The sequence below is a fragment of the Marmota flaviventris genome, chromosome 13, assembly GCF_047511675.1.
Source record: "Marmota flaviventris isolate mMarFla1 chromosome 13, mMarFla1.hap1, whole genome shotgun sequence".
Lineage (NCBI taxonomy): Eukaryota > Metazoa > Chordata > Mammalia > Rodentia > Sciuridae > Marmota > Marmota flaviventris.
Window position 1 is genome coordinate 103,437,189 of NC_092510.1, and position 19,875 is coordinate 103,457,063.

Genomic DNA, 19,875 nt, shown 5'->3' on the forward strand with positions numbered 1-19,875 from the left:
TGTCATTGTTGGGGGCATGGAGCAAGATCACATGACTATCTGCTCTTGCAGGTTTTTCTAGAGCTGACCTGTGGCCAAAGGGTACCCATAGAGGCCTGGCCAATGCTGGGAATCAGGCCCCACAGCCCCTCCTCCCAGCAGAGGTGGGCCCTTCACTGTGGGGCGTCCCCTGGCTGGCAAAGCACAGGTAAAACGGCTTGAGCAATGGCTGGCTGCTGTGTCCAGTGGCACTGTGAGCTTTCAGAAGCCAGAGGCCCTTGGCCATCTCCCAGATGTACAGCCTTGGGCTCCCTGGCCTCCCAAGTCTCTGTTTCCTCACCTGTAAACAGGTGGGGATCATGCCCTGTCCTACGCTGCCTCCAAGGGCTTCTGGAACTCTCCTCACACGGTGGCAAAGGAGAAATCACAGCGAAGGTACGGGCAGGCAGAGACCAGGGAGAACTGTTTGGCATCTCTCAGCTGCAGCAGGTCTGGAAAAAGCGGGGAGACTTCCTTCTGGACTGAACCCTTGCTACTTGCCAGGCACTGCTGGGCCTGGGCTTGGCTGGAGAGGTGAGGCATGGACAGCACAGACACTTGGTGGCTGCAGATATGCCAGTGGCATAGGGGGCCTTGTGAAGCACCTGTTGGAGCAGGGGCAGGAGTGACATTCTATGTGGAGCTGTTTCTTCACGCACGGCCAGGAGGTGCGGCCTGGTGGGGTGGGGCTCTGCAGTCTTGTTAAGAGATTTGCATGGGATATTTGGAAACTGGAATCTTCCTGGGGCTTCTGAGTCACACATGATCATTGATTTGCCTTCCAGAAGGCTCTGCAGTGATGTAGGGAGGCCGGAGTCCTGGAGGCAGCCTTGGGTGCCTGAGACGAGCAGCAGAGTTGCATGGGGCAGACAGGTGGGAAGAGCCGACTCTGGATGAACCCCCTGGACAGGAACCCAGATTAACTTGCTCAGCATCCACAGCACCCTCAGCCACTGCATCTGTCCAGAAGATAAGCACAACTAACAGCAAGGCCAGAGACTTCTGCAGCCTGGGAGGCAGTGTAAGATGCAGGCCCGGATTGGTGGACCAAGGATCTGAGAAAGGGCCTCAGTGGAGCAGCTACAGGGTTGAAATTCTGCCTTGTACCTAGCTGTGGGCTGGCTCTTGCCCAGTGTCCTGCCAGCCCCTCTCCTGAGAGCAGTTGCCCAGTATACAGCAGCTGGGCTAGGCACCGTGGCTCCTTGAGCCCAAGAGGAGTGACCCCTGCCACAGACCCCAGAGGCTCACAGCCCTCACATGAATGGGTGACCTTGAGCAAGTTACCCACCCCATTGAGCCTCAGCTTCCTTGTCCTTAAAATGGGTGATAATACTGCTTCAGGGATGGCACATGGAAGGTCCCAGTACCTCCCTCTGCATGCCAAAGGGCACTGACACAAGACTGTCAGCAGGGGGAGGCAGAGAGCCACCTCCAGGAGGCTGGGCTAGGCAGCCCAAGGCCTTTGGGAGCGCTGAGCCCACCCTGCCCCACTGCAGCCAGAAGAAGCCCCTCTCCCTCAAGGGGGTGGGACCCCCGGAAGTGCCCAGCAGTCATGAGGGAGGAGGCCCACGGAGGCGGGTGGGCAACTTGGGTTGACGTGTTCAGAGTGCAAGTTGCCAGGCCCCTGTGGTATGGCCTCCCCCAGGAGAGAAGGGGACAATGCCTGGGGCTGCTTCTTCAAGCAGCTTGTCCCCATGCATCCTCATGTACTCTGGGTTTAGTCCTTGTGATATTTCTGCTAGGAGATGGGCAAGGCCTGATGGCTAGCATGCCCATCCTAATGCCAGAAGCCCCGGCTTAGAGACCTCGTCTCTCTCCTCTCCAGGTCCTCCATTCGCCAGGAGCTCTGATGACTTTGGGAGCAGACAGGTTCTTAAGAGCAGCAGGGCCCCTGAGGCCTGTCCTTGCATCCATGGGACAAACTTCACGGAGCGCATACACTGCTGGAGGCTGCTCTCTTTTGGGAACAATGTATTGTGCCAGGCATGGTGTCCACCCTGTGATCTCAACTGCTCAGGAAGCTGAGGCAGGAGGATCACAGGCGCAAGTCAACAGCTTAGTCAGACTGTCTCAACATAAAAAAGAAAAAGGGCTAGAGTTGTGGCTCAGTGGTAGAGCACCCCTGGATTCACTGCCTTGTGCTACAAAAATGAGTAAAAAAATATTGTTTTGTGGGGAGACCCACAGAACGTAAGGTGAACCGTGCTGCGCAGTCGAGGCGCTGTACCACCCCCTCCACCACAGCCTCCTGTCACCCCAAAGCCAGACAAGAGCTATCAAGCAGTCCCTCCCGCTCCTCCACCGTGGGAGCTGCTTTGTCTCATAAGTGAAATCCCCCATCAGGTGGTCTTTTTCACAGCTCCCTTCACTAGCCACAGTGTCTCAGGTTTCATCCATGTTGTAGCAGGCGTCAGAGCTTCTTCCCTTTTTATGGTTAGATGATATTCCACTGTATTTTTATTGGTTTGGTTGTCCAGAGAACAGAGCCATGGGATGTACACACAGAGGGAAAGAGATTGCTCATAGGAACTGATGCATGCTGACAAGTCCCAAGAGCTGTCCTCAGCAAGTCAGAGGCCTGGGAAAGGTGCTGCGATGGCTTTCAGTCCAAAGCTGGCAGGAGTCTGGAGTCTGTGGGAAGAGAGCGGTGTGGCTCAGCAGCTGGTGCTCAGCTTCTTACTCTGCCTTTGATCTACTCATGCCTTTAGCTGATTGGATGAAGCCCACCCACATTGGGGAGGGCCCTGTTTTTCCTCCTCTACAAATGTAAACATCAGTCACCCTCAGACATACCTTCAGGGACACACTTGGAATGTATGCCAAATGGCCCAGCCAAATTGACACCAAGGATTTCCCAGCACAGCAAGGACAGACTACATGCTGTTTGCATCCCTTAACTGACACTAGACACCTAGCTGTCTGTGCTGGTGTGGACACAGCTGCAGAGAGCACACGCCAAGAAGTGGAATTTCTGGGTCTGGGTCCTGGGAATTCTTTGGGCAGAGTTCAGGCTGAGTCCTCCCTCTGGAAAATGAGAATCAGACCACTTGCCACAATTCTGAATGTGGCACCCCTTCCAAGAACCTCCCACTCTCACTCTTCTGGTGGGCAGCACAGTGCCCAGAAGGGACAGGGCATCCCAACATGGTGGGGAAACCTTGGGCTCACGCTTGTTCTCTGAGAGCCAGGCCCAGGATGGGCAGCACTTGGCAGTCTAAGAGGGAACGTAGCTTTGGTCTGTGACTCCCTCAAGGTGTGGGCCAGTGCAGTTTAACCTTCCCTTCTCCAGCATTCTTTCTGGAATTTGAAAAGAAATCAATAAATAAGGGCAGAAGTGAGCTTGCACTGTGCTGGGCGCTGCACCCCTGGGTACCTGACATGCTGCCCCTACTGCCCACCAGCACACCCCTTCTGGTCCCACAGGGCTTTCCAGACTCACAGGCCATATCCACACCGCCCACGCAGACATGCTGTGGCTTCCATGGGTCTTCCTTGGGGCTACAGTCCTCACTGGGGCCATAAGACCCCTCCTCACATCCCCCCTACCTGCCGCAGGACTCCCTGGACTGTCCCCAGGATGGACAAGGTGACGGAAGAGCTGGTGGGGACTCCTGCCCAGGGTGTTCCCTCCAACAGGCTACCTATGCCTTGCTGGCAGCCAGGTCCCCACCTCCACCAGCACCTGGCCTCGGCGGGGGCTGACACCCATGGGGTCTACAGATGGTGTGGTCCCCAGTTCCCCTGTGGGCCATGACTGGACTCTCCTGTCAGAAAGACCCAAAGACTCCTGGCTATCTCCAAGCAGGACAGCCCCAAGAAAGCGAGTCAGATGACACCAAGTTTAGCAAAATCTGGATGACCTAATGGTCATCATTTTTATTGCAAATCGGTTAACAAAAGATGAAAAAAAATACATAATTTCCATCATCTACAGTTCTGCATGTAGATAACTTTTTCAAAGTTTCCTTTTTCTGTAAACTACACTCTATTTTATAAAACAGTAAGAATCAACATCTTAGGGCGTGTCTGGTCATGCCCACTACGGATGGTACAACACTGTCCTCCAAAAAGCCAAAGGAGCGCCCTGAGGAGGTAGGCACCTGCCATGGGCAAGCCCCCACACACTCGGGAAATGGGCAGGGGCTGGGGGCGACCCAGGGCCATCCCTGGGTTGTGCTCTTAGGAGCTACGGTTCCGGCAGCTGCAGGTCATGTGGCCTGGGCCACATTCTGACATCCCTCATCATCTGACACAAAACAGACTTGTTCCATTAGATTTTTTAAACAAAATCCATCTTTAAAAACATATTTACAGACATTACTCTGCCACAGGCGTATACTCCATACTGTAAGGATCTGCTGCTCCCCTGGACAACGTCCCCCTGAACCGGGGGAGTGCCCCAGAGCAGGCTCTACCTGGCCCTCCAGACACCCCCAGGGCTGGACACAGATTGCCTACCCATGGCAGACGGGGATGCTGGGAGAGAACTGGTGGACACCAGCCCTCTGGAAGTCTCCAGACACGGGAGCCTTCAGCAGTGGAGTCTGTCCTCTGCTGAAAGTGGATCATGCTGCTCAAGGTAAGGGACTGGGGCCCTATCAGAATGGCCCATGCAGTGTCCTTCCCCAGAAGAGGGTAGGACCCCTCCACGTGGCCTCCAGTGGGCACCACGCTCCACAGGTGGACGGCTGCTCCATGTGACACCTCAATGTCAGGAAGGGGCTGGTGGGAATCGGAACTTGCAAGACCAGTGACTACTAGGAACACTGACCCTGAACAAAGATTCACGACTGATACCAGGGAAGGATTCCCGGGACCACAGCTTTCAAAGCGTGTTTAGACCCATCACTAAAAATACCAAGACAGTGGACCACATCATTTACTTAACTTTCTTGTTTCAGATACAGATTAGCCCACATGCCCAAGGCGCCAAGGTCCTGCCTTAGTTCCCTCTAGACCCAATTTCTCACCAGACACAGGGGACACTGGGAGGGGGAGGGCAGGGCTGGTGGGCCCCTAGGAAAGGCCGGGTACCCTGAGGACTCTGGACAGCGCAGTTCCAACCTCCTTCCTCCAGCATTCTTTTTGGAATTTGAAAAGAAATCAATAAATAAATGGCACTTATAAATCATGAATCTTTGCTTATATTTTACAAACATGTAAGGATCTTTACCCTAAGTAGGAAAATCATGTCTCTAAGAACTAGTTTATTTCCTTGGAACACAAAAGTTTTTACCTGGTGCCATAGAAAACAGTACATATAAATAAAAAGGCAGTGTTTCTGTGTAAAATAAAAGTACATAAATAAATACTAAAAAAAATGAAATTCTTGTTCTTATTTTGTATAAAAACATTTTTTTTTAAAGGCTCCTTTGGTTGGCCCCAGCATCCTGGAGCACTGGACACACCCGGCAGGGCTTGGGAAAGGAAGCTGGGGTCCCGTGGGCGCGGCTGTTTACTTGAACGCCTCTGGAATGTGGGTGACCTGGGATTGCATGGTGGTGGGCGGGCTGGAGATGCCCTCGGACCAATCAGAGATGTTGGAATGTGGCGACGAGCTGGACCACTGATCAGGGGACTCTGGGGACGGGGTGAGGAAGGGATGCTCGGGCACCTGCAGCTGGTGGCTGGGGGTATTGTCCACAGGCGAGGAGGAGTAGCTGTGCTGGGAGGGTGGGGTCAGGAACTGGGTAGTGGTCATGGGCGGGACCAGTGAGGATGGCAGTGAGGTGGGCAAGGCCTGGCTCTCCTGGGGCAGGATGGTGTGCACCGTCAGGTTGCTGGGGCCCAATGGCTGCACATCCTGGCTCGGCTCCCCTCCCAGGAGGCTCCGACCCAGGTGGCCACTGGCTGCTGTGCCCACACCCAGGTGTGGCTGTGCAGGTGGCTGCAGGCTCTGGGGTTGCTGCATGTCTGGCATCTGCAGGTTCTGTTGCTGCATCTGCAAGTTTTGCTGCGGCACCTGCTGGGGCTGCACCAGGTGAGGCTGGGTGGCATGCCGTGCACTGGGCAGGCCCTGATAGCTCATCATCTGGGACAGTGCGCTGGCAGAGAGACTGCCGGGCAGTGAGCCCATCATGGTGTGCTGGAGAGCGGGGGCCTGTGTGCTCAGCGTGCCGGGTGCCACCGCCCCTCTCAGCGGGTTGTACTGGCTGGGCACCATGCCACTCTGCAGCCGGGAGAGCCACTCACATTGGCCATTCAAGCCTGCAGCCCCGCCCACAGTGAAATTCACAGCCCCTGTGCTGCTGGCACCCAGGATCGTGCCAGTGCTGGAGGCCACAGGCAAGTGGGAGAGCCGTGGGGGGCCAGGCTCAAAGGCCAGCCGGCTGCCCCCACCCAGCGCTGCCATCTCAGGCTTGGCCGCCACATTCAGATGGCTGATGCCCAGGTGGGCATCAGGCATGCCGGGCAGGTGGTTAAGCGGCATGGATGGAGATTGCTGGAAGGGGGAGGGCAGGAGGGGTGGCGAGGCCACGTCCGACAGGTAGCCATGCGGTGACTCGAGGGAGTCCACTGGCGACAGCATGCTGGAGCTGTCCAGCAGGCAGCCCTTGCCGTCCTGGGACTTCTTCCTGCGTGCCTTGAGGTCCCTGGCCTCCTTGCTGCCACAGGCTGGGCCTTTGGTGCTAGGTTTTCGGGCCTTCTTGCCCTGCACACTGGGCTTGAGGTTGCCCAGGTAGCCACTGGGCGAGCAGAGGGTGGGCGACAGGCGGGGTGTGCTGCCCAGGGCGGCCCCGTGTAGCTGGGGGCTGCGCACCAGGTTGTGTTCATCCAGCAGCCGCACGATGTCATGGTGCATGCGCTCCTGTGCGATGTCCCGAGGCAGGCGGTCCATGTGGTCGGTGATGTCCCGGTTAGCAAAGTGGTCCAGCAGCACCTTGGCGGTCTCATAGCTGCCCTCCCGGGCGGCCAGGAACAAAGGCGTCTCTTCCTGGGGACATGCAGAAGGCAGGTGAGGGGCTGGCTGATGTGGATGGCCACTTGCACATCCCAGGGGTTGGGAGCCCATGCAGACCCCACTCCTGCCAGCACCATACCATGACCTGCCCTGATTGCTGACCCTTTTATTGGGGAGAAGCCATTCAAATGAGGCAAGGGGTCAGGTGTCAGGGGGCTTTGTGTCTGCTGTCAGCAGGTTGACTGATATCCAGGGAGGCCCACCCAAAGGCAGAGCAAGAGAAGGGGACACACAAAGGGCATTTCTATGGAACATTCTATCCCAAACAGGACAAAGGGGTAGTATCAGAAAGGAATAGGTGAGCGTAGCTCCTGAAGACACGCCTTCTACTTCCTGGGCTGGGACAACGCCCAAGTCACCACAAAATGTAGTGATCGGCCAGAGCCTCTTGCTTCAGGATGGAAGTCGTGGGTCATTCAGAGTGGCTCCCCACACTGATTCTTTTCTAAAACCTTAGATGACATGTCATCTGGCACCCACCCAGAGAGGGTCTGTGGGGTCCTCTACTCCTAAGTATGTAGGCCTTCATCTGCACAGTGGGGTCACAACCCCACTAAAAATCTAATAAACTGTGGGCCCGGTCTCCCTCCTTTAAATCTGCAGATGTGAAATACTGCAGTGATTGGCTTGGGGTCCCTGAAGTGCATCCGTGGCCTAGGTAAGGAGCTTCCTCTGTCAGCCCTGGCATCTCAGCCCTTTCCTAGCCTACTCTGCCCAGTGGATGAGCCATTTGCCTGAGAGGCTGCTGTGCAGGGAGTGAAAAGGGGCCCAAGGCCTGGTGCCCAGCAGCCAGTCCCTCAGTCTCTGGGGTTCTGTTCCTCCCATGGGACAGACCAGATCATGCTACCAGCCCTGGACTGGGAGCACCTGGGCCTGAAGCATTCCCTGGTGCCTGACGCCTGCTGTGACTCCCTCACCCAAGAGAAGCCCTGGCTTGAGATGTAGCTGGGGTCACCTGGAGTCAGGGCACAGGAGGCAGAGGCTCTGCCCTTTATGCCCAAGGGCCCAGAGGAACCCAAACACAGTCAGCAGACAACTGAAGAGTCCTGGGAGACAGTTGGGCTGCAGCAGAGAGGAAAAGCCAGGCCTGCGCAGCACCGTCTCCCCAGTCTCAGGGCAGTGGGTGGGGTCACCTCTGCACCTAGAAGCCTGGCCAGGCACAGAGCCACCCACCTCAACCCCTCAGCTGCACTGGTGTCACCATGCCTCCATGACAGCAGAGGTGAGGCCCAGGTAGCGCTGACAGAGGCTCATAGCAGCACCTCCCCCATGCAGGGCAGGACCCCCTAGTTTGCTGCAGCTCCACCCCGACTTGGGAGGAAGTCAGGAGAGTAGCCACGTGCTGGCTCCTGCTGGGCGGTTGTGCGCCTGTGCCAGGAGTTCCCACCACAGTCCTGAGACCAGCTCTCGCCTCACCTTGTTGTTCTGCATGTCCTTGTTGGCCCCATTCTTTAGGAGCACAATGGCGGCATCCACGTTGTTCACAGCAGCAGCCCAGTGCAGGGCCGACTTGCCTGGGGGAGCAGACAGAGAGAGTCAGGAGCAGCCTAGGCAGCGGCCCTGCCCTGTCCAGGCAGCTGGGCTACAGCCTGGCCTACCCAGGTCATCCACGGCGTTGACGTCCGCGTGAGAGTTGATGAGATCCTCCAGCATGCCCTCCACAGCCAGGCGGGCAGCTAGGATCAAGGGAGTGGTGCCGTCATGCATGCGGGCGTCCAGGTCTGTGGCTCGGTTCCGGATCAGGATCTGGACACAAGGGAGGATTCAAGCAGGGGCATCACAAACATGAGCCTGATGTCTCTGGCTAGGGACTGATGCCTAGACCAGGGCCAGCTACCCTCCCAGAGTCAACAAGGCCACCCCTGGACCCGAATGGTCCTAGAACCATGGGACAGTGTGAAGCTGTACTTGAGGTAGACTGAGCCCCTCAGCGACACAGGCGCTCACCACAACCACGTATAGCCTCGTTTAATCCTTCCATGCCCCAAAATAGAGGGGTCCTGGTCTTGCCCAGCCACAGGGGTGCAGAGGTTCATGAACTCTGGCTCACATCCTCTACCATATTCAGAACCACTGAGCCAGGCTGTGTTTGTCTAGACCCCCAGTGGTAGGGTGGGCAGCCCTCAAAACACCACCTTGCCCAGACTCACAGGCAGGAAGGGTGGTCCCCATCTACTGGTGAGTGGACAGGGCTAAGCAACCTGCCCCACTGCGTAGGCCCCAGCAGTGCTCCTGAGAGTCCCAGTCTCTGCCTGCAGAGGGGCCACTTGGAGAGGCACACGCTGGGCATGGTCGGGACCTGCCCCTGGGCTTCCTTCCATTTTCCTCTTAAGGCTAATCTCAATTCCTTATTTTCATTTGAGTTAAGAGATCATCGAGCGGCAAGTTTCATGAAGATGCCTGGCTTATGCCCCATCTGAGTTGCTCCAGGTTCCAACCAGGGGATGGGTAGCAGATGGCAGCCTGCAGGAAGCCTCTGTGGGGGTGTGCTCCCAAAAGACCCTAAACCCACCCTTGCCCTAGGCTCCCTGGCAAGGACAGAGGGTAACTGGGCCAGCATAGCCTCTAAGCTCTCTTCTCACCACCAGGGGCTGCGCCTGCGGCCATGGCTGTAAGAGAAGGGCAGGGTGAGGAGGGCAGCAGCACTGGGACTAGGACCTTGAGCCTACCCTGACCCTGAGCCCAGGCTGTCTTGGGTGGGGGTAGGGAGGCCCTTCCACACCTGCAGCCCCCAGGCCTCTAGCTGGGCACCACTGGCAGCTTCCCACACAGCACAGAGTGGGGTTTGGTGCTCTCCCTGAGCACGCCTCCTGGGGTGCTCACAGCCTGTGGGAGATTCCAGCTGACTGCTTCAGCTACAGCCAGATCAGGGCTCCCAGGGCCCCCTGGGCCTAGCTGTGGCAGCCCTGAGGCAGCACAGGAACAGCTGCTGCCTACCTGGAAGACGCCCTGTGCATCAGCAGAAACAGCCGCATGCAGTGGGGTGCGCCCCATGTTGTCCTGGATGTTGGCGTCTGCACTGGCCTCCAGCAGGCGCTTGGCAGCATCGGAGCGCGAGTAACGGGCAGCCAGGTGCAGGGCAGTCTCGCCTGTGCGGTCGGTCTGGTTGTGCAGGCTGGCGCCCTGGTAGATGAAGTCGGAGATGACGGCTGGGGCGTCCTCCTCCTCCTCACTGTTGCCTGTCTCCAGGCCGCCTCCACTGCAGGAGGCGATCATGAGCGGGGTGAAGCCATCTGTATTGAGGGCAGAGAGGGCCGGGGTTCAGTCCTGCATGGCCAGCCTCAGCCCCGAGTTCAAGGGGCAGCCTTGTGGACATGCTGACCAGTGCACCATGGCCCTGCACACACAGCCATGCCACGGGGGCAGCCAGGGCACTGCAGAAGCTACCCTGTGCTCCTTAAGGACACAGCGCAAGCCCCACTGCCAACTTGCTGGTAAGCGGTGGGGACACGGTGCTGCTCCCTGACCTGTCCAAGACCCCTCACCAAACCCCCCGGAAAAAGACAAGTCTGCAGTTAGAACCTGGACTCTGGATGTCTCACAGGAAGCAATGGTTGGGAGGGCTCAGGGTGGCCGGTTCAAGGAAGGATCCCACCCTCCCATGGCCTCCCAGCGTGGGCGCTGGGAGGGGAGCAGTGGCTGAGGGCGGGCCGGCAGGCTGCGGGGGCCCTGGTTGGAGCTCCATCTCCCACATCCCACACCTAGCCCCAGGGCCAGGGCTCAGGTGGCCTTACCGGGCCCACGGACATTGACATCCATGCAGTCGGCATCGACCTCTCCCTGGGGTGGTGTGGGTGCCATGGCGGACATGCGTAGGTCTGCAGCATCCAGGTGCTGCTGGGTCCACTGTCGGTGGTCTGTCTGGTCATCCAGGTCAGGAAGAACCACAGGTTCCTCGAACTAAGTTGAGGAGGAGCAGAGAGCCACACCCTCAGGTCGGCCCTAGAGTTAGCCAGCCACCGGGGAGGCCTGGACCCACTGGACTCACCCGGAACTTCTTGGTCTCCAGGCCCTCATCCCCCCACTCGTTCTGGCTCTCGTCCATGAGGGCGCCGTCCGAGGCGTTCTTCAGAGGCCTGGGTGGGGTGGAAGGCGAGACTGAGCGGGCTCCCAGGGAGCCGCCTGCGGCCATGGCTCAAGCAGAGCCCCCAGAGGACGCCTGTCTGCCCACCCCCAGAGGCAGGCTGCCTCCACTCACTTGAGGCCCACGGAGTCCTCGCCAAGGGGCTCCCGCCGCTTCTTCTTGCTGGCCTCGGACACCTTGAAGCCCTCGGGGAACCAGAGCTGGCCATGCTGCCGCCGGCGCTTGCGGGACAGCAGGACCCCGCAGCCCACGAAGAAGAGCAGCACGAAGGCGGCCGCGGCCACATACATGAGGTGCAGCTGAGCAGGCGGCGGCGGCTCCACAGTCTCACCTGCGGGCAGGGGCCGCGGGCAGGCGCCCGGACGTCAGCGTGGCTATGCAGTGGGCCAGTGGCCGGGAGCCTGCTCACCTGCTCTCCACCATCCCGCCCCCCAAAATAAGGTCATTTTCTACGCGATTAATCAGAATTGCAAACTATTGCTAAATTCTCTCCTGCACCAGCCGACTCCGTCTGGAGACGGCTTTCACTTTTTCCCCTTTCAGGGAGAAGGATTAACCAACTTCAAATCGCCGCACTCGCATTGAGCTGTTAAGACAAAGGATTTAGGGGGATTTTCAAGATACAAACTTCAACACTTCACATGACACTGATCAATTCTTCACTCGCTCCCTCTCTCTCTCTTTAAAAAAAAAAAAAGCTGTAATGATTTTGAAATAATACCCAACAAAGAAAAAACAGGAGGAGGGGTGGGGAGAGAAAGGCTCCCACTTTCCACTGGGTTGGCTCATCCCCTGGCAGCTCCTCCAACAGCTGTCGCCAAGGGTAGGGAAGGCGGGCCATCCAGAGAATTCTCTCCTGCACTTCAGATGGCAGGACACGCCCACGGGTGGCATGGGGAGCAGGCCACTAGGGTGGGGGACAGGGGGATGGGCAGCTCTGGCTTCTCCCAGGGGACCCTCCCCAGTAGGCAACCTGTTCCCGTTGGCTTGGGCGGGGGCCACACTCACTCTGCACCGCATCGATCTTGTAGGGGATATTGAGGCTGCCCAGTGAGGCCAGCGCCCCCAGGAAGGCAGCCACATCGGTGGCACTCTGGAAGCACTGGGAGGAGGACTGCATGCACTGCCGGTTGTCGATCTCCAGGTAGACGATAGACCTGGGACACACCGCCAGGCTGGGACCAGAACCCGCCACCAGCGCCCACCCAGCACACTGCCCAGGGTCAGCCCTGGCCCCTCACTGCCATCCTGACAGAAGAGGCAGTCTGACAGCAGCAACCCGGAAGTGAGCAGCCCGTCCAGTGACCCCATACAGGACACAGGCACACACAGGCACTCATTACGGAGCCCCTCAGTGCACTCTCCCAGCGCCCCCACAGCCCCTGGGGCTCCCTCTGTGCCATGAGCACCCAATTCCCTTATTCAGGAGTCCACGCCCCTCCTAGGAGCTGCGTCCAGGCACTGCAGAGTACAGGGATGCGGAGTGGGGGGCAGGGGGGCGGGTTCAGAACCTGACAAGGGCAGGGCCACGCCCAGCCTGGACACTAGGACCCTAACACGCCTCTGTGTGATGTGCGTCTGGCCTTCCTGGCTGTCTCCCACCAGCAAAAGGACCATGAAGCTTGGGGTTGGGCACACCAAGGTGCCACCACCCTGGTCCAGGGTCAAGCAGGAGATGATGGCAGGAGAGTGGCACCCCTAGGCGTAGGACGTGGGTGATGGACTTGCTCAGCTAGTGCTTCTGGACCCCCAAGGTGGCTGCAGTGTCCACAAGCCTATGCCCTCCCATAGTGCTCAGCTCCTCAGCCTTCAGGGCCCAGTCACAGCACGCCTGCCCAAGCTCCCAGCCCTGACTCTTTTCAGGCTAGAAAAAGGGCCCCAATGACATCTGGGTCTTGTCCAGCGTAGGTGTGCCAGCCCCCCGGGGGACCCTGGAGCTTCAGTCAGCTCAGTCCCCAATCCTGGTGCACATCTGAACCCCAGGCCCACCATCTGGGCAAAGGCGTGAAGCTGAAGGCACCAGGGAGGGTGGGGGTGCTGGGGGAGATGTGGCCATAGAGGCAAGGGCCTTGTCAGTCACGCCACCTCTGCTCCCTGGCTGCACAGGCCCTAGACACTCAGGCCCGCCCACTTTTATCACCAAGGGGGTGGTACTGCCTGCCCCGGGGCAGCTGATGCGAGCAGGTGGAACTGGATGGAGGACAGGGAGGTACTAGGGAACAGACCACGTGGACCAGGGCTCACTCACCCCCGGATGTCCATGGGGTCCAGCTCCCTGCGCTGGCGCCTGCTGCTGCCGGGCAGCAGGGAGGCAGTGGCCTGGCCCAGCAGGGAACCAGGTGCCGCCCAGCCCGCGGCACGCTTGATGGGGTGTTTGCGCAGCTCCTCCTCGTGGCCGTAGTAGGGGAAGATCATCTGGTGGCCCTGCGCATCCCTCTTGAAGACCACGTTGGTGTGCAGCACACGGCTGAGCTCCCGCAGGAAGTGCAGAGAGTGGTTGCGCAGTTGCTGGGGCGGCAGCAGCACCACCAGCACCAATGTGCCGGCGGCCAGCCGCTCGGGGACGTGCTCCGCGCAGTCGAGCCCATCCCACTCGCACTCGGCGCTGTTGCAGCCCTGGTCGCAGTGCCCGTCGCTGAAGTGGTCCTTGCAGTACTGGTCATACAGGGGGCTGCAGGCACAGGGTGCTCAGGCCACCTCCCCAGTGGGGTCCCCCTGTGTCTCCCAGCCACCCACCACCTCCAGTGCTGGCCTGTGTCCTTCCTCCCGCTGCCCTGCACTGTCCCCGACCCCGGGGAGGCCCCGTCTTACTTGCACTGGCCTTCTGCGTGCTGGCAGTCGAAGCCGTCGAAGAGGCAGCCGGCCGAGTTGCACTGGCTGTCGCAGCGGCCGTCGCTGAAGTACTTCCAGCACTGCAGGGACTGCGTGCAGTTCTTCCAGGGGTCGTTGAAGTTGAGGGAGCAGTCGCCCCCGTCCCAGCCACAGGCATGGTTGTTACACTGCAGGCTGCAGACCTTGTTGCCCGCATCAGCCTGGCACTCCGGCAGCTCGCAGGCCTCCTCGATCTGCGGCGGGGGGATGTCACGCCCAGCACCACCCCCAAAGCTGTAGTCTAGGATGTGGCACAGGAGCCCGTTGAACTTGGGGGGGCACAGGCAGCGGTAGAAGGGGCTCTCGGATGTGGGCTCACAGCTGCCCTGGTTGTAGCAGGGGTTGCCGCTCAAGCAGGGGCTGCTGGCTGGGAACTGGCACTCGGGGCCCGTGAAGGGCGCCAGGCACAGGCAGGTGGGGCTGCGTGGGCCAGAGATGCATGTGCCCCCATGGAGGCAGCGCAGCGTGCCACAGGTGCGGGCGTCATTCTCGCAGGTGGCGCCCTCGAAGCCCTGAGGAAAGAGGTAATGCAGGGGTCAGGGCCAGCCGCATCCCCTACCTGCAAGCGGGGTCGTGGCCCTGCCCAGCATCAAAGCCCCAAAAGCACACTTCTCAGGGAGAAGGTCAGGGGTCGCTGGTGTGGGAGGGAGAGGGGGTGACAGGGAGGTGGAACCCCAGGAAATGCATGTGACACAGTGCTGGCAGATGTGTGTCATTATACACAGCCTAATACCCAGGGCAACCCTGGAGCTACCTGTAGACCTGAGTCAGTGACCAGCAATAGTGCTGGGCGGCTGTGCAAGGTGCTGAGGGCAGGGAGGGCCAGCTCTGCACTCTGACCTACAACCTGTAAAGCTAAAGCTGCTCCCAAAGTAAAGTTACGAGAATCCGACGAATGAGGGCTGGAGGCTGTGGCCCTGCGGCAGAGCACTGGCCTCGGCCCTGGATTCAGCCCCAGCACTGCCAAACAAAAATGCAACTAGTGAGCTCTGTGGAACCACAATGGGCCCAGCTCCACCCTGAGGCCCTGCTGAGTGAGGGAGGCCTGCCAGAGGCTGCTTCAGGGCTGCCTGGCCGGAGGGCAGGCCGGCCTCCAGTTCACTGTGTGGCTATACCTACCGCTGGGCACTTGCAGATGAACCCGCGGGCAGTGTTGGATGCCACATTGCAAGTGCCCCCATTCTTGCAGGGCTTACCCTTGCATCCATTGATGACAGACTCACAGCGACGCCCTGGGGATGAGAGGAGTATGAGGGTTAGCCCCGCCCCACCCTCTGGCCCCTGCTGCCCCGCCCCATGCCACACCCAGCCCCCAGACCTACCAGTGTGGCCGGGGCGGCACTCGCAGTGGAAGTCGTTGACACGCTGCACGCAGTTCTGGGTGCCACGTGCATCACAGGGGTTGGACAGGCACTCGTTGACGTCGCCCTCACACCGCTCACCCACAAAGCCGGGTGGACAGGTGCAGCTGTAGCCACCCACCTGGTCGACGCAGGTGCCATTGTTGAAGCACCTGGGGCTCCGGGAGGCAGGGTCTAGAGGGGGGCTGCAGTCGTCCACATTGATCTCACAGTGCACACCTGTAGGGTGCAGTGATCAGGGCTGGGGCCACCGGGCTGCCCGGCCTGTCTGTCCTGATGCAGCAGGTGGTCAGTACTGGACCACCAGGGTGCTCAGGAAAGGCATGACGGGACAGCAGAGGTCGGACCCCACACTTCCTGCTGGGACACCCTTCTGGGTCCCTTCCTGCCAGCTCTGCACCCACCCAGGCCCACAAGGCAGAGTGGAGTCATGTGCTGGTGGCAGGACACACCAGCCCAACTCTCCCCTGGTGAGAACCCTGGCCCCCGCCCCGGGGTGCAGCCTTACCCTGTGTTCCCCGGGGGCAGGAGCACTTGTAGGTGTTAGTGAGGTCGATGCAGGTGCCCCCGTTCTGGCAGGGGTGGGACAGGCACTCGTTGATCTCCTCAGAGCAGTTGGCCCCGTGGTAGCCGGCCATGCACTGCAGGGAGAAGAATAGGGGCGGGGAGGCAGCTCGAGGGGGGCTCAGCTTGGTGCTCCCCACCCCGCCGTGTAGGCTGACAGCAATCAAGCTGCCCTCCTGAGCAGGGAAGCCTCAGGGACCTCAGGACCATGCGGGGATCTCGTAAGCAGGAGGCTTTGCTGAAGGTGGGATGAGGCCAGGTCTCATAGGCTAGACAGGAGGGCCTCAGGGAGGTGCTAGCTGAGCCCAGGCACAATGGGGCGGGGGGCAGGGACACCCGACCCACCACCCAGCACATTCTCCCTCCTCCTCCTCTGCTGAGCCCACATATGGCTCCTGGCCCGACTGTCACCTTGCAGGAGTAACCACCCAGGTAGTCGGTGCAGGTGGCCCCGTTCTGGCAGGGGCTGGGCGAGCACTCGTCCACCTCGTCCTCACAGTAGCTGCCGGTGTACCCCGCCTGGCAGCGGCAGTGGTGGGTGTTGCCTGCATCCACGCACAGTCCTCCGTGCTGGCACAGGTGGGAGACCTTGACCCCTGCAGGGGGTGGTAGGCGGGAGTGAGGTGAGGCAGCTCCTCCCTCAGGACTGCGGGGACCACCCAGGGCCTGCTGGTTACCTCGCTGCTGTGCGGCCACCTCACAGGAGACACTGGGCACGTCACAGTAGAGACCAGTCCAGCCACTGCGGCACTCACAGCGATACAGGGTATTGGTCTGCCAGCACTTGCCTCCATTCTTGCAGGGAGAGGAATCACACCAGCGCACGAGGTCCTGGGGGCAGGCGGGGTCAGCATGCTCACCACCCCCCCTCCCGCCCGCCCACAACACCAGCTCTGATTAGGGCTCTATCCTGCCACTCCCCCAGCCCTGCCAGCAATCACTTCAGCCAAAGGACCCCGCGCTGAGGGGAGCTGTGACCCCATTCCACAGGGTGCAGGCAGCCAAGAGGACTGGGACTTTCCCCACCTGCCCTGGGAGCAGCCTGGCACTGGGGCCAGTCTGTCTTGCTCTCAAGGCCCCAGAGCTGCAGGTAATGAGTGGTCCATGAAAATGAGTATTGGACACTCAAGGCTGAGGCCCACAGAGCACAAGGTTGGGCCAGAGAGCACAAGGTTGGCCTCCAGATCATCTCATTCCACCCCGGCTCCAAGGACCCTATGGGATGTGGAAAGGGCCTCCCACTGGCAGTGCAAGCCCCATGCCTGGCGTCCCCTCCCCCCCACTCACCTGGCAGTTGAGGCCAGTGTAGCCCTGCGGGCAGGTGCACTTGTAGGTGCCGTAGCTGTCCTGGCAGGTGCCACCGTGCAGGCAGGGCCGTGAATCACACTCGTTAATGTCATGCTGACAGTAGCTGCCCGTGAAGCCGGGAGGGCACAGGCAGGTGAAGGCATTGATGCCGTCCACACAAGTGCCGCCGTTGAAGCAGGAGCTGAGGGAGGTGGGGAGGTGAGCACGCAGCAGGTCCCCACCGAGAAGGGGCCACCCACAAGCAGCTCCCTTCCTTCCTGTGCCTTTTCTACGACGCGTGCTGAGACACCTTACAGCACACACAGGTACGTGGTGGCTAAAGTAACAGAAATCAGTCTGCATCTAACATGGGAAACTATCATGTCACAGACCAGGGACTGGGCTTCCTGGCAACCAAGGCCAAAGGGAATCGAGATGGTTCTGACATTCTTGTTGGACAGGAGTCAGCCCAGTTCTTCTGGATAAACTATGAGGGTTCCTGACTAAGTCACAGGAGGTCACGATGACCCTCTGAAGAGAACACAGTATTGGAGCTGGGGTCACAGCTCAGTGGTAGTGTTTATGAGCCTGAGTGGGGCCCCGGGTTCAAGTCCCAGCACTACAAAGAAAAAGACTGGACTCGAGTCCATTAGAGCTGAGTGCCCCTCGTCCTGGGCAGACAGCTGCCAGTGTGCTGGGCTACCAGACACTGCGCCTCCACGGCACTTCCCCGGCCCACCCCAGGCCAGGCCCCACGGCAGGGGCTGGAGAGGCCACAGACAGGGCCACCCTGGCGGCAGGCACACACCTCTCTGTGCAGTCGGGCGTGTTGTTCTCACAGTGGATGCCATTGAAGCCCACGGGGCAGGTGCAGGTGTAGCTGTCCACACAGTCCGTGCAGTTGGCCCCGTGGTGGCAGGGGTTGCTGGCGCACTCGTTGATGTCCTCCTCACAAAAGGCACCCTGGAAGCCAGGCAGGCAGTCGCAGAAGGCCGTGTTGACGCCGTCTGTGCAGGAGCCACCATTGTGACAAGGGTCTGGGAGGGGACAGGAGGGCCAGCCTGAAGGGTGGGCACCAACCCACGCGCAGGGCAACTAGGCCTGCGGGCAGGCTGGCTGAGGGGGGTGGAGGTGAACTGCTGGGTGCCCCCTGGACTCAGGCTGAGTCCAGCCCTTCTGAGGGTACCCTGACCTCAGGCTCCAGGGCAGGGAGGAGGGGTGATCTCCCCTCCATACTCAGCCAATCAAGAGTGGCACCAGGCAGGACCCTGCTTCTCTAAATCCCAGCTTTCTATGAGGCTGGGCTGGGGAGGCCCAGGAGCCTGCACCTTGGGGGCCTGCCGAGGACCAAGTCCGCAGCAGGGAGGGCCTGGTGGGAGAGATGCCTGAGACCATCCCAGAGATGCAGAGTGCCGCCTGGCCACTCACTCGGCCGGCAGTCATCGATGTCACTCTCGCAGTTGCGCCCTGTGTAGCCTGCCTGGCAGAGGCAGCGGTAGCTACCGTTGGTGTTCTGGCAGGACGCGCCATTGCGGCAGGGGCTCTTCACGCACTCATTGACATCAATCTCACAGGTCTGCCCTGCAGGGGGTGGAAGAGGCTGTCAGCCAGCCGAAGCTCCAGCCCAGGCCTTCACCTCAGCTGGTCCCAGGCCCTCAGGACTGTCCTCGGTCCCCTGACTTGGCCAGAGAAGCCTGCAGAAACCCAGGATGGGAAGGGCCCTCCAAGGCCAGCTCTAGAGCCCCCCTGACAAGAGCTCATCTCCTAAGATGGCGCACCTGCTCCTCTGGTCCTCCCTGCCCACCCCCCAGTCTGGACAGCCAGCCTCACCCTGCCAGCCCACTGGGCAGACGCAGAAAAAGCTCTCGTAGTCCTCCGACTCCTTGCACACCCCGCTGTTTCTGCAGGGGCTGGGGGCACACGGGGCCAGCACCCCCTCACATGTGGCTCCTGGGGAGAGACACGGGTGAGACCCAGGAGCCCAGCCCTGCAGCACCTCAGCAAGGGAACCTACGGGTCCCACAGGGAGTGATCACACAGGGAGTGTGTCCCTGCTGAGCCCCGACCCTGAACCTGGGGAAAAGTAGGTGGAATGCAGACCAGATGCCCAGACCAGCCAGGCAGACGCTCACCTGGCGCTCCCCCGCTCAGACCCATGGGCCTAGCCCCACACAGCACCTACCACTAGAGAAGTCTAGGAGAGGTGGCCACAGCCTGGTGGGGACACTGCACCTGCCCCAGCCCCCCCTGTCTTCTGGAGACAAGAAGCCCTGGAGCTGCCAAGCTCTGGGTCAAGGAGGGCTGAACAGAGGGGCAGGCTCTGCACCTGTGCTCTGGAAGGGGACAGAGCCCCTGCAATCTCAAGCACACCCTACTTGTCAGGGAGCCTTGGGTGCAGCCAGGGCCTCAGCCTGTGACTCCCGGCTTCCCCAGCAGCCTTCCTGTTTATGGCTCTGGGGCTGGCCTCCCAGGAGCGAGGAAGCGTTATCTTCCTCGTCTCCCACCGTGTCCGGGTGCTGGTGTGACTTTCCAGGCCTCTCTATCGGTTTCCACAGTGACCTGGGCAGGCAGGAACTTAGCCAGAGTTTCCGACAATTGTACAAAGGGAAGCAGGAAGAGGGCAGACCGGAAGCAAGTCAGCCCAGAGGGCTCCTCCCACCAGCCCCAGAGCAGCAGGTCCAGAAGGGACACAGGGTGCACCAGCTGCTCAGAGTTTCCTCACTGACCGA

The 19,875-nt window shown here is 60.0% G+C and overlaps 1 protein-coding gene across 2 annotated transcripts in view; it reads right to left on the reverse strand.

The window, feature by feature from the left end:
• Positions 1–3,858: 3,858 nt before the first annotated feature.
• Positions 3,859–19,875, reverse strand: part of Notch1 (notch receptor 1) — a 43,706-nt gene continuing 27,689 nt past the window's right edge. The window contains exons 16-34 of one of the 2 annotated variants that reach the window (XM_071601168.1): positions 18,977–19,096; positions 18,575–18,727; positions 17,955–18,153; positions 17,147–17,348; positions 16,537–16,690; positions 16,271–16,455; positions 15,804–15,936; positions 15,257–15,514; positions 15,054–15,166; positions 13,875–14,446; positions 13,312–13,734; positions 12,072–12,220; positions 11,178–11,394; positions 10,968–11,055; positions 10,714–10,879; positions 9,917–10,212; positions 8,578–8,725; positions 8,396–8,493; positions 3,859–6,952 (exon numbers count right to left, since the gene is read on the reverse strand). In XM_071601168.1, the coding sequence (XP_071457269.1) occupies positions 5,474–6,952; positions 8,396–8,493; positions 8,578–8,725; positions 9,917–10,212; positions 10,714–10,879; positions 10,968–11,055; positions 11,178–11,394; positions 12,072–12,220; positions 13,312–13,734; positions 13,875–14,446; positions 15,054–15,166; positions 15,257–15,514; positions 15,804–15,936; positions 16,271–16,455; positions 16,537–16,690; positions 17,147–17,348; positions 17,955–18,153; positions 18,575–18,727; positions 18,977–19,096 (5,153 nt within the window). In that variant the 3' untranslated portion in view covers positions 3,859–5,473. Of the gene's footprint in view, positions 6,953–8,395; positions 8,494–8,577; positions 8,726–9,916; positions 10,213–10,713; positions 10,880–10,967; positions 11,056–11,177; positions 11,395–12,071; positions 12,221–13,311; positions 13,735–13,874; positions 14,447–15,053; positions 15,167–15,256; positions 15,515–15,803; positions 15,937–16,270; positions 16,456–16,536; positions 16,691–17,146; positions 17,349–17,954; positions 18,184–18,574; positions 18,728–18,976; positions 19,097–19,875 lie in introns of both variants that reach the window. The other variant, XM_027941746.2, reaches the window with a different exon arrangement.